This window comes from Pyxicephalus adspersus, chromosome 6, assembly GCF_032062135.1.
Source record: "Pyxicephalus adspersus chromosome 6, UCB_Pads_2.0, whole genome shotgun sequence".
NCBI classification, from domain to species: Eukaryota; Metazoa; Chordata; class Amphibia; order Anura; family Pyxicephalidae; genus Pyxicephalus; species Pyxicephalus adspersus.
The window spans coordinates 20,018,582-20,032,199 of record NC_092863.1 but is presented as its reverse complement, the minus strand read 5'-3'; the positions used below and the strand labels follow the sequence as shown (position 1 = coordinate 20,032,199).

The window sequence follows — 13,618 nt, the reverse complement described above, 5'->3', positions numbered from 1 at the left end:
AACTCGCATTTTAATTGGGTCATAAGGGTTTTAGATATTTTCTTCCCTCAAAAACCATGTAAATGTGTTCAGCAAACTCCTGTGCTGTAAACATATTGCTGAGGAAATTGGACAAGTTTCTTTTGGGACAAGCAGGTTTGATTTTGGGATAATAGGTGAATGAATTATTTCTTCATAACATTCTGACTGGTTGCATCAGAAAGTAATACTTTTGCTTATTTTCTCTCATAGGCTATGCCCACCTTGATAGAGCTAATGAAAGACCCCAGTGTTGTGGTAAGGGACACTACTGCCTGGACTGTTGGCCGGATATGTGAGCTCCTTCCAGAGGCAGCAATCAATGATGTTTACCTCGTTCCTTTACTTCAGTGCCTCATTGAGGGTCTTGGGGCTGAACCCAGGGTGGCTACTAATGTGTGCTGGGTAAGCATATATACATACTATTTTAAATGTAAAAGAAAGCAAAGTATTTGACCATTGGTTTGTTTTAGCATTAACATTTGCACTGTTTCATACTGAGCTGCTCATTACACTAATTGCTTATTTTTTAGGCCTTCACCAGTTTGGCTGAAGCTGCTTATGAAGCTGCTGATGTAACTGATGACCAGGAGGAACCAGCCTCCTATTGTGTGTCCAGCTCATTTGAGGTCATTGTTCAGAAGCTATTGGAGACCACTGACAGGTGAGCAGATTGTCTGTCTAAATGGAATGTGACAAATGGGGAAGTGTGATAACAGTTTATACTTTGGAAGATCTCAGTTGCCTTGTGATGACATGTTCATGCACCACACAGAATCTACTGTGTTGATTATGACTTGCTGAAGGTCATCTGACTGAGCAACTTGTGGTATGTAAAGTTGATCTCTGTCATAAAAGTTTGATAGCAGGTTTTAAATCTGGCAATTGAGCATCCTTATTTGCTCCTTTCTCAGGCCTGATGGACACCAGAACAACCTAAGAAGTGCTGCCTATGAAGCGCTAATGGAAATTGTGAAGAATAGTGCCAAGGACTGCTACCCTGCGGTTCAGAAAACCACATTAGTGATAATGGAGAGACTACAGCAAGTGCTTCAGATGGAGGTAGGAGTCAAGGATTAAACGCTCATGATGTCTAAAAAGACCTAACTGCTAAAATCACAAAGCATTTATGTATTCTACCTCTTTTCTGTCTTAGTCTCACATACAGAGTACATCAGACAGGATACAATTTAACGATCTTCAGTCTCTTCTCTGTGCTACGCTCCAGGTAAGTCTAGTGAATTGTTCTTTCACGCCAATAGATATAATTGGATGTCTAGAGATGACAAGTTCATGCACCACACATAATCTTTACTGTGTTGATTATGACTTTCTGAAGGCATCTGCTTTTTTTTTATTGGCCAATTAAACTGACATCTTTTTTTTATTAGCTGATGAAATTAACAGATTGGTATTTTACTTTCCCTGGGGGTACCACACTTTGCTTATGTTCTGTCTGAGTTGAAGGTTAATAATCGAAAGCACACTTATTGGCCACAGCCTTTACCACACGGAACAGTTGCTCAGAGGTTAGCACTCTTTGCAGGCCTTTGCAGTGCTAGGTCCCAGGTTGGAATCTCGGCCAGGACACTCTGCATGAAGTTTGCAGGTTCCCCCTGTGTTTGCTTGAGTTTCCTTCCACATTCCAAAAACATGCATTTAGGTTAATTCTCTTCCTCCCAAAAAATGGGAGCTGTGTGTCACTCAAAGGGGGAGAAACGTCCCCCAAAGTGACATGCCAGAACCCTCCCACATCAGAGACCCAACCCACCCTGTGCTTGCGATGCATACGGGAGACATGGACTGCAGCTCTGGCCAGTGTGCCCCACCCCCCTCCCTTTTCCTGACCCCGCTGGGGGGCTGCACTGGCCTGAGCTCTCGGGGCTCAGCTGTTTGACGGCTTAGGGTTGAGGACCCCTGATCTAAACTATAGAGCAGTGTTTCTAAAACCAGGGTTCTCACAGAGGTTTCTAGGGTTTCCTTGCGCTATGAGCATTTTGTAACTTTCAGGAAAGTTTTTTTTTTTCCTTTTTGGCTATCTGACTGGATGCTGGCTTCCCTTGGGCCTGTCTGTGTAGGTGAAAAAATGTCCCCATGAATGTTCCCGCATGGCCAAAGATTGTCCCCTGGAGGAAGAAAAGAATGCTAGTACCCTGCAATGGAACGTGGATAGGTGAGTTCTGCTTTAAGGATTCTGTTCCCCCAAGGGCCTGGTTCTTCTTTTTGCTAAGGCTCATTCCCGTAGGGCAGTGAGCATCTCTGCTCACTGCTTTTTGGCACAGGGTATGCTTTTAAGATTTGTAAGGCTAATCTGGTCCCTTGTAAATATGTTGGCATACCTCAACGCTTGAAAAATTACATGTACCTCTCCTTCAGTGCAGAAAGGGTTTGTAATATAAAATCTATAGAACTTTGCTAGTGTTTTATGCCCTAGTATTGTACTGTGGTTCATTAGAAATATTTTACTTTTACCATCTGGAGTAAATAGTTGTATTAGAAAATTTGCAATTTGCAAATTTTCTATGTACCTTGTCTTCTAGAATGTGCTTCGTAAGGTGCAGCCCCAAGATGCTCTTCAGATATCTGATGTGGTGATGGCTTCCCTGCTACGCATGTTTCAGAGTACAGCTGGTTCAGGAGGGGTACAGGAAGATGCCCTGATGGCAGTGAGCACTCTGGTAGAAGGTGAGATTAGTAGTTATGGGGGGTAGAAAAATAGGGGTGGGTGTATAGCTTCTTTAATTGTAACAATATACAAAGTACAAATGTTAAATAGGTATTTCTCTTGCTCACTCCCTATTATCTGACCCTCACCAGCTGCCATAATGTCTTTACAGCACATGTCTGATTCTGTTCAGTGCTTCTTGCATTTTACCTATTCCTGGTGCTTGCGCTTGCGGCTGGGTCCTTTGTCTTTCAGCTGAGGTTTCTAGTACAGTCATGCAAGACTTTTGCCTATTTTATGTTTGACTTATCTGTGGCTTTTTGAGCAGGGCTGTTTACTCTAAAGCAATTCTTGGGGAGCTATAATGTGCAAAATTTACAGACTTGGGAAATATGAGTTGTAAAAAAATAGGACTTTTTAACATATTACAACTTTTCTGAGAATCAATAAAAGTACTCCTCTGCTCCAAATATTATCCTGATTTATGTTGGCAGGGACTTGTTTGGATGGCTTAGAAAGCAGATGCCCTACCCAAAGACCTTAATATTTGCACCTATCAATCCCTTGATTAGTGTGCTGCATGTAAAAGGACCCCCCCATCTAGATAATGTTAGATGATGTGACTTGGATACAAAGCCTTGCTGGTGGGTGTCTATGGAAAGTAGGGAAGCACTCCGAGACTGACTTGTTTTAGGATTTAGAAAAAGTTTTAAGAGTTCCTCTATATCTCATCTTTCCATAACTACATTCCTAGTTAATTATAGCAAAAATCTAAAAAATAAGATTATTAAAGGGCAGCATTACTGATCTAAAAAAAATCATAACTTCTATTTAAATACAAAATGACAAACAATTACAAAAATACATACACCATACTAGTGAGTATCACCTGCATGGATTCCCACTGTCGATGCGTTTTGCGGAAACTGTGTCTGCTTCTTCAGGATGGGCAAGGGAGATCTATGGTGTTAACACATAATCATATCATAAGTATTTACAATTATATTGATTTCCATCGTAAAACACGTAATTACATATTTATATACAACTCGCATAGTTATGTGATGCTCCTATTGGTTGATGTATCTCTTTAAATTGCAATAGATGGACACCAGAGACGGGCCACTCCAAGAAGATCTTTATATAATCATGAATGATTTAGATAAACAAAAAACAGAGGGGGAACACCTATTTTAAACACATCATTTGAATTATAATTTGTATTTGATTGTAGCTTATTAAAACATAATTAATTTAGGTGATCATAATAATAAAATGTGAAACTAAGTGCTTATTAAATAAAGTGATTTATTACTGAAAACTTTTTTGAAACTTTTTTTAGTTATATAATTACTGTGCATATATTAATATTCATTGTTATTATATGTACTTGTTTAGTGTAAATTTTTGCAACAATGGGGAGAAAAAAGGGGCAAGAATCTAATTTTAGTGTCCGTTGTAAAATTTATAGATGGCTTTCCCCACAATACTTGCATGAGGTAAATCCAGGCTTCATTTTAAGGCATTTTACAGTTTTTGGCATAACAATACTTTTATGTGCATAGTAACAGGAATTCACTTTAGAGCAGCCTATTTAAACTGACTTTTTTGCTTTAAATTACGAATCATCTCTTGTAATGTACTCTCTATTCTCTCTTGATTCTATAGTACTTGGAGCAGAATTTCTAAAATACATGGAAGCATTTAAACCTTTTCTTGGCATTGGTCTCAAGAACTATGCAGAGTATCAGGTAAGGTCTGTCTTCTATATTTGTAGTGTGCATCTTGTAGTTATCTGCCTTTTGGTGTGGGTCATGGTACCAGTAGGTTCTACAACCAAACCCCCTTCCCTCATTTACTAGCCTGCTGAAGCAGGAAAATGTTGGGCAGAGAACCGACTGTTATCTCCCTAGTCAGTTCTCTGCTACATTCATCATATAGCGCGCCATAAAATAGTACAGGCCCAGTACCATGGCCACATTTATAAATGGATCATATGCAGGCTGCAATACTGTGGCATGTATTTGAGTAGATCGGGATGGGGAGGGGAAATTATATCTGTACCTTATTTTAAAATGGTCACCATCAAAGAATAGGTGGTTTAAGTTATTACTTATAAAAGTAGTACTCTAGCCACCACTGTAGGGGTTATCTTCCCAGTGGCCTCCAATATTTGAGTCTTCCTCTCCCTTTATTTTATTACTCTAGTTTCTTGAGGCCAGAAACTTTTTTTTTTTTTTTTTTTTTTTTGTGTGTATGTAAAATTTCTTTTTGTTTTATGTTTTTTTTTTTTCTTTAAATCTGGTTCTAGGGTAATTGTTTGCCGGAAATATGGTTGCTGAATTATATTGTGTTTATGCTTTTCATTGTTAGGTGTGCCTGGCTGCTGTTGGGCTTGTAGGTGACCTATGCCGGGCTCTACAGACAAACATTTTACCATTCTGTGACGAGATTATGCAGCAGCTTCTAGAAAATCTAGGGGTAAGCAATCATTGCTATCTAGAGGAAAATGCTTTCCTGAATTATAAGTATAATTTTATATTCTACCATCTCCATAAACTTTGCCTTCCCTTGCAGAATGAGAATGTTCACCGTTCTGTAAAGCCACAGATTCTTTCTGTGTTTGGAGATATTGCTTTGGCTATTGGAGGGGAATTTAAAAAGTATCTGGATGTTGTACTGAACACACTACAACAGGCTTCTCAGGCTCAGGTGGACAAGGTAAGTGATTTTTTTTGTTTTTGCAGTGTTTTGTTGCCAATCCTAAAATGCCTATTTTGCCGCTTTAAAGTTTCTGCCAGAGATGTTTAGAGTAGGCTACAGAAGAGGTCTAAGTGTATGTTTATATGGCTTGTTGGGTCCTCAAGCTTTGAGAGATTTTTCTGCATCTTGTGTTACTTTTTTTTACTATGATAGACCAATGTCTAAGGTGTTCTAAAAATGAATTGTTTTAGTTATATTGCTTTTTACATTAGACAGATTATGACATGGTGGATTACCTGAATGAGCTGCGTGAGGGTTGCCTTGAGGCCTACACTGGAATAATCCAAGGGCTCAAAGGAGACCAGGAGAATGTGCACCGTAAGTACAGCCAGTGGTTTATTTCTTGCGTGATGCCCTTTTAATCTCTACTGCAGATGTGTACATGCAGTGTGGATTAAGAAGCAGTTGATTAGGACCTGGAAGTAAAATGCAAATTACCCCCCCTGACACACACATACTTAGTAGAGTGTAAAATGAACTTTGTTGTAATGTACCTAAACCTCGTCTGTCATATTGCAAGTTTTAGTAGTAAAGCAATGACTCCAATCCCATGAAGAGATGCTCTCGTACTGAGCTGGGTTGTCTTTATTCAGTATTTATATGATGCTGACATATTATGCAGGGCTTTACAAAGTCCATTGTCATGTCACTAACTGTCCCTCAAAAGTGCTTTTAATCTAATATGTCTACCATAGTTATGTCGGTGGCACAGTCTAAAGTCAATTTTGGGAGGAAGCCAATTAATTTATCTGCATGTTTTTTGAATGTGGGAGATAACTGGAGTACCTAGGGGAGAACCTGCAAACTTTATGCAGATATTGTCCTGGGCGAGATTCAAACCTGGGACCTAGCGCTGCACAGTCCAGAGTCAACATGCTGCCCATACCATACCACTGTTTTAAGATTATGAATACTTTATCAGGAATCCTGCAGGAAGGTAGTGACACACTTCCACTTTATGAAGTGATGGTTGCACACAGTTTGTTCTGCCATTTTTTTCCCCCTGAGTAATTTGCTAAATTTCTTTTATTTTAACTTGTGTTTTTTTTTTTTTCCTATTAAGCTGATGTGATGCTTGTACAGCCACGTGTGGAGTTCATCCTGTCATTCATCGATCACATTGCTTCCGATGAGGACCACACAGACAGTGTGGTGGCCTGTGGGGCTGGCCTTATCGGGTAAGTGAAATTAAAAGAGTGGGCAGAGCTCAGCACTTAACGTTCTACACAGCCTACCCTACTGCATTTTACGTAGTCAAATCTGTCAAGGGATACAATGCAGTTTTTCCTTTTCTACAGTCATGAATGCGTTTATTCTGGTTCAGAAGAAAAGATGTTCAGTGTTCCAAAAAAGCTTCTGGTGTCATCAGAAGGAGCATATTTCCAGGTGCGCAAGGCAGAGTTACTAGATTTCAACATAAAAAGTCTGTTTCTCTAGGTTAGTTTATTTTTTTAACTGTTTCTTTTCCAAAGGCTTGCACAACACAGCTGTTACTGGCAGGGAAGCAGTTAAGGGAAACACTGGCTAGGACGTTTAGTCCCGTAGTAAGCAAGCTGGAGCCTGTAGCTTGAATCTACATTTGTCTATCTGTGAATCAGGCCAGGAGCAGGGAATTGATGGTTGGATAATGGGATATTATCCCACAGTTATTGTGCAAAATAGTCCCCTTTGTTTTTTTTTTTTTTGTTTTGTTTTTTAAATCCACCTAATGAAATAATAAAGGGTGATAAGTACTTAAGGTTGTCCACTTTCCCTCTGCCCCGGGATTTAAAAACGGCCCTGACCCTAAAACGTGCCAAAGAAAAAGAAAAAAAAATATGCTCCGAATGTGAATTGACCCATTCCTGCAGCCAGGAGGTGCTGTGGTGCAGCACTACTACACATATTGTGTTCTCTTCTGTGGCTTGTACCAAGCCCCTCTCGGCATTGAATGGTTTAATCAACAATGTTTTTGAAGTACTTATCACCTACATACATTGGAAACAGACATTTTGGTTATTCCAGAGGCAGCATTCTAAGTCATTGGAGACTAGAGCCATATAGGCTGAATAGTTCTCTGTAGACTGGCTGCATTTTTTTTATTGCAGCAAACAAAATGGCTGTACCGTAGTGTGTGGGTGACCCAAGCTTAGGTGAATTAAAATGTTGATGCTATAGCGCATGCAACTTCTTTTCAGAGACTAATGTGATATTCAATTTCCTGCACTTAAACATAAAGGAAAATTAAAAAAAAAATAGTCGAAGAAAAATGTGGGGGGAGTATATATTATAGATACGGACTGGATGTACGTTGGACCATGGCACTTGTACAAGGTTCTATTTTTTCACTGCAGTTAAACATTAATAAAATGGTGTCAAACATCCCCAACCTTCTATCTTGTGTTCTTGTTTTTTTGTGATGGCTTTTTTTCAAAGTGCTCTTTCCCTTTTTTATGTTCAGGTTTTGAATGGCAGTCATGGTGGATCACCCTGTAACCTGCTGTCATGTACCTATGGGTTCACAAGCTTTCTGACATTTTTTTGTTTTGTTTTAAATTTTTCAAAAAGCAGTTAATTTGAATTAATTTAATTAACTGTCACCATGCTTACAGAACTTTAATCGGGGTCTTTTATAAGTGATGTGCACAATGTTAGTGCTGAAATTATATAAATACATAAATTACACACAAGGGTTCACATGGTACTGGGGCTACATCTGCATTTCAGGTTTATACAGTCATTTGCTAAAGCCAGACAATCGGCCTTTTTGCTTTATTGCATAGTATTGCCAAAGGCTCTTCTGTAACCAGATAAAATGAGTCAGAATCTTGGTAAACATTGTCCATTACAACTAAGCAGTTGACAGAAGCTAAATTTCATTTACCACAGTTTGAAAATACTGCAGCCACCACTTCTATGTAATCCTTTAGCTGGAAGTCATCGCGTACATAACCTGTCAGTTAAACTTGGTGCAACAGTGAAATCTTGCTGTACACCATTTTTTTTCCTTTGTTGTAGCTCTATATGTCTTTGTTGAATGCATTCAAAGATGGCCCAAAACAAAAAATAGCTTCAATAAACTATTTCTTTTTGTTAGTTGGTGGTTGCGTCCCAGCTGTATTTTACAGCCCTATAGGTCCTAATTGTTGGAAATGGTCAGATTAGTCCATAATGTACAGGGTTTCCAATAAACTCCCATCCCACAAAGAGGACAGAATGTATTTGATCATTTTAAGCAAAAGAATCTGGATGTCTGTTCCATCACGAACCACTACCTTTTGAGGAGTTCTAATATGTATTTTATGTCTGCTTTAAAGACATTTTGTAATTAAAGAAGCATGAGGTCAGCCAGTTTCTCATGTTATGAAAAGGGCATTTTACAGGGCTGCAATATTGACTTAGGTTTTCAGGGTTGCTAACCCAAGACGTGTACAAAAAAAAAATTGTCTGCTTCAGGTCCTAAATACAACTCCATGACCTAAACGGAGGGTCGGTAAAAGAAATAACCAAGTAATGAGAGCTGCTCAGTCAACCTAGAACTCACCCCCTCAAAGGACGTCAGTGTATTGCTGACTTTAAAGAAAATCCTGAACACAAACTACTACTGGATCTGCACTATTCTGAAATGTGTGCATGTGGCTTATACTGCCACCCTCTGCAAACTTGGATTATGGTGACAAACTCAGTCTAACTTTTCAAACTACCATACCAGCATGCCTCTTCCATCCGTGTCCCAAGAGTTTACATGTCTATTTCAAACTTCTGAAGAATTTTACAGCTTTTTTTTAATTTGTAACTTTGCATAGTTTGTTGTGCCCCACATTCATGTAGCAAACAAAGAGGGAACTTTACTGAAATGTCCAGGTGAAAAGCAACTTTTAATTAGATTACCTGTTGTCTTGCTTTTTAGTAGTTCCTTTCAGAACTTCAATCATGGAATTTTACTTGTTATCCAGAGATCTTGCTTAGGTGCCACTACCATGTAGACTTTTTAAACCCAAGGTGAGCAGTTTTTTACCACACCACATGAACAATCTGCTTCATAATAGAATTAGAGTAGGGCTACAGGACAAATCAAAGGTGTGCTTTCATTCCCCCTTTTCTACCTTTTCTGTGCCCACCTGGCTGTTTAGCTACTTCTGACAGCTTAAATTGTAGTTTAGGATAAAGCCCATAACCCTGCATAGGTAAATTGGTTGGTGATTGGCCCAGGGCACTCAACCAAGTCAAATTATCATGCTAGGGTCTTAGTATAGTTCCACAACTGACCACCTCCAATATCTCACTAATTTCAGAACCTTGCAGGTTATTCCCTTGTATTACTGTCCACTCTCCTGGCAGTGTTGATACACGGGCAGCATAGCATGGTGGCTAAGAGGTAGCACTCTGGCCTTTGCAGTGCTAGGTCCCAGGTTCGAATCTCAGCCAGGACACTATCTGCATGGAGTTTGCAGGTTCTCCTCGTGTCTGCGTGTGTTTCCTCCCACATCCAAAAACATGCAGTAAGGTTAATTGGCTTTCCCCCAAAATTGACCTTAGACTGTATAAATTACATATGACTATGTTAGGGACGTTAGAATGTGAGCCCCTTTGAGGGACAGTTAGTGACATGACTATGAACTTTGTACAGCGCTGCGCAATATGATGGTGCTATATAATAATAATGCCTGGGTCTATAATTCATTTTTCCTGTACTTTTAGACTCCTTATACCAACATCACTTAAATATATATCCCCTTCTGTTGTAAAGATCCCAAAAGGATTGCATATTGGTAATCCTACAGAAAATATGAGCGGATATACAAACCCATTTTAGCACCCTTATTGTCTGGTATTTTAGTTTGTCTTCACCGAACCCACATACTACTTTCTTTTTTGTTTTAATGTAAAAGTACTCACTTTCTCTGTGCCTGGGTTGTTACTAATTTTACAGTGGTGGGGAAGGTGGAAAGGTCATTGGCTGTCATTTGTTGTTAAATAAAAAATGTGCAAGAAATGTTTAGGATAAAACTTTGAAAGTGTAAAAAATTGTCTGTATAATGGTGGGTGAAATAAAAGTATAACTTTTTCCTCTGCTGAAAGGATTCATTCCACAGATTAGTGCCAATCTGCAGATTATTCCTAACCTGTGAAATGGTCTAAATCCTTATTGATTCTGTTTCCCTCTTAGTAAAGTTATGGCAACTTGGGTTTCCTTTTCTATTTTTGTAAGTTGCTCATCCAAATTAAAATGATGCTGCCTTAACAGTCTACTTGTATACTTTTAAAAGAAAGACTAAATGTGGACACATCCTTAAAAGAAACTACAAAAATGAATCCCAACTATAAAAGTACATTGCTTGTGAGCTGTGTAATAGACTATAACTAATGCTGGCCTCAACTAGTCTGCTGGGATTAAAAAGGGAGCATAGAATACAGGAGTGAATCCATTGTTGGAGGTTTTGGCATAGGACTGTCAAAACAATATTTTGGACTAACATATTTCTGACTTCTTACCTGTTTCTAATATTTTTCTCACCTAAAGGATTTGTAAGGCCACAGTACATGCTGTTGTGAACTGTATATATGCGTTGGCAATAATTCATAAGGGCACCTTCATGCATGTATATAGTGCACCACAAGCCACACATGAATGCTCTTGTTTGGTGCAGTGTTGTTTTTATTTACTTTTGTTTGTTATAAAGCGATTCAGAATAAAGGGTCTACTTTAATACAACATACTAAAATGTGCAGCAGGTATGGTATGAATCAACCCCAACACTTAACTGGAAGCTTCATTCATCCGTCAACTCCTAACTTTCCTGTTCAAGTTAAGGCAGATGTTTTACTGAGCGTTTATGTAAACTGAGTCCAACAATACAGATTACCACGATGGTGTTCGCTTAAAAAGTGTCCAAATCGCTGACCCAGAATGAGCATGCAGCTTAGGTGTGTAGCAGTTATTTGCATGCTGCTCTCAGTGTGTAACCAAAGTAAAAGTTCAGCTTTACATCCAATTGCAGCATAGATTTAGTAGATCCTATGCATAGGCTCTTGTAATTAAGTGTACCCCCTTAAACAATGTACAATATTCAGTGTTATTTAGCCACTCCCATTATTTGGGTCTTGATGCATGTATTATTAATATTATTATTATTAGCCAGTATTTATGTAGCGCTCATATTAAGCAGCACTTTACAAAGTCTATTGTCATATTACTAACCGTCCCTCAAGGGCTCACAATCTAAAGGTGTACCACTAATTATCTCATAGCTGTTAAATTTTTTTTTTTTTTTAAGAAAAGTGTAAAGTTCAGAGGAATGTTACTAGGTCAGAAAGTCAAAAAGAAATTTGCTCCAGTGCAAGTATAAACTCCTTTTTACTCCATCAACCAGAGGCACTCAATTATATAATTGCACATGCATGCTTGACCACACATGTAAAATACTCCTATTTCCATACTGTATGATTTTTTTTAATGTTATGGCAAATGTTTTGAGTGCTACCTACATTCATCTTCAAAATGTAGCCTTCCTGTGCTATACTTCTATATAGTACAATGTCTGGAATTTTCTACCTCAGTCCTAAAGTTGGCAAAACAGGGCATGTGCTAGCAGTAGTACTCATACCACATTATGATCTTTCTCTAGTGGGATCTTTTCTCCAACATATATATATATATATATATATATATATACTCATGTTTTTATCATTTATCCCTCCTCCAGCATACACAATTCCTAAAGTATTCAAACTTATGGAAATATCAGTCAAAGGGTTAAAGCGTTGGAAACCTGAAATCTATCTCTAAATCATAGACTCCAAATGAAATACAATACCTGGTGATCCTGCCAAAAGCTTGATTTTCTGATGCCCTTGTTTTGCATAGTGTTTTGAATTGTAAAACAAATACAAATGATAGGAATATCCTGGAGATATGAATAACAAATTATTACAGATTGAAAATGTATAGAAAGTCTGTTGGCTTATTAACAAAATAAAAAAGAGAACCACCTCCTAGCTCAAACCCCAATCATCTCCATCAATTAAAACAAAAATACTTCTATCACAAACATCCAATTTAAAATCTTACAAGCATGTATGAGCAATACAAAAAATACTGATATATCCCTCAAATATATTTAGTGCTGATGTATACTTCTCCCACCTTCTAGATTGTAAGCTCTTCGGGGCAGGGTCCTCTCCTGTGTCACTGTCTGTATATGTCTGTCATTTGCAAGCCCTATTTAATGTACAATGCTGTGTAATATGTTGGCGTTTTTGTTTATTATTATTATTTTTTATTATTAATAATAATAATAATAATAATAATAATGTATTTCTTGAGTGTAGTAATAAATCTTTATTTTAAAGGTTTCTAAGTAAATTTCCAACACCTTTTGCAGATAATGTTTCTGCTTCTTCAGGGGATAACCGGTATGGATTTAAGAGGAAAATATATTTAATACCTCTGTTATGTTTTTTTCTGAGCCTATATATTATTCTGGGTGCCCAGATCTTTCCCTGTCAGGATGATAAGTAGTTCTCTGCAAAACTTAAACTCAGAAGCACTCACTCCTAAACATTCTTGGTTTGAGAGTATTCAAACCCATTACAGCTGGGAAAACAGAATAAAGGGGCTCATTTCAGGGAATATGCAAGATGATAAGAGAATTATAAGTCTCTGACACTAAATTATGGTTGTACAACATATATTGGTATTACAGTGTAAGTTGAATGGGGCTAAATTTATGCAGGCGGTGGAAACCTTGCATGGTTTAAAAGCATTAAAAAGTGGCAACTGCAGCGCATCATTGTCTGAACTTAGTCTATATGTAGGTACATCACTCTGAATTGCCTAGCAAATTATAAAAAGTGCAGGGTATTATCCTTTTTTAATGTTTTGCAGCCACATGCTTCAAAAATGTATCTTTTTTTACTCCAAGCAGTCTAATCTTTCACATTCCACAGGAAAATGAAAATTTGTGTGTACTAAAATTAGTGAACATATTTTTTTAAAAGTAAAATGTAAATTCAGTTGTGCACATTCTTTTTTAGCTTGAAAATGACTGCTGTCATTATGTTATTCTACTTCCAGAAAATTTAGGTTTGGGGGGTATATTCATTTGTACTGATTATGAAGAATAACTGTTTTCCAAAAAACTTAAACTGATGAAAGACTTGTAATAGGTTTCTTTCTTTTATGGATGGCTT

At 37.9% G+C, this 13,618-nt stretch overlaps 1 protein-coding gene across 1 annotated transcript in view; it reads left to right on the top strand.

Annotated features, from left to right (window-relative positions):
• The window catches only part of KPNB1 (karyopherin subunit beta 1), a gene marked incomplete at its 3' end in the record, with an annotated part of 16,586 nt that extends 9,962 nt beyond the window's left edge, over positions 1–6,624 (top strand). The window contains 10 exon segments of the mRNA XM_072414894.1: positions 232–423; positions 552–682; positions 933–1,080; positions 1,175–1,246; positions 2,559–2,703; positions 4,352–4,434; positions 5,057–5,164; positions 5,261–5,404; positions 5,659–5,764; positions 6,510–6,624. Coding sequence (XP_072270995.1) covers positions 232–423; positions 552–682; positions 933–1,080; positions 1,175–1,246; positions 2,559–2,703; positions 4,352–4,434; positions 5,057–5,164; positions 5,261–5,404; positions 5,659–5,764; positions 6,510–6,624 — 1,244 coding nt within the window.
• Between the last annotated feature and the right edge of the window lie 6,994 nt (positions 6,625–13,618).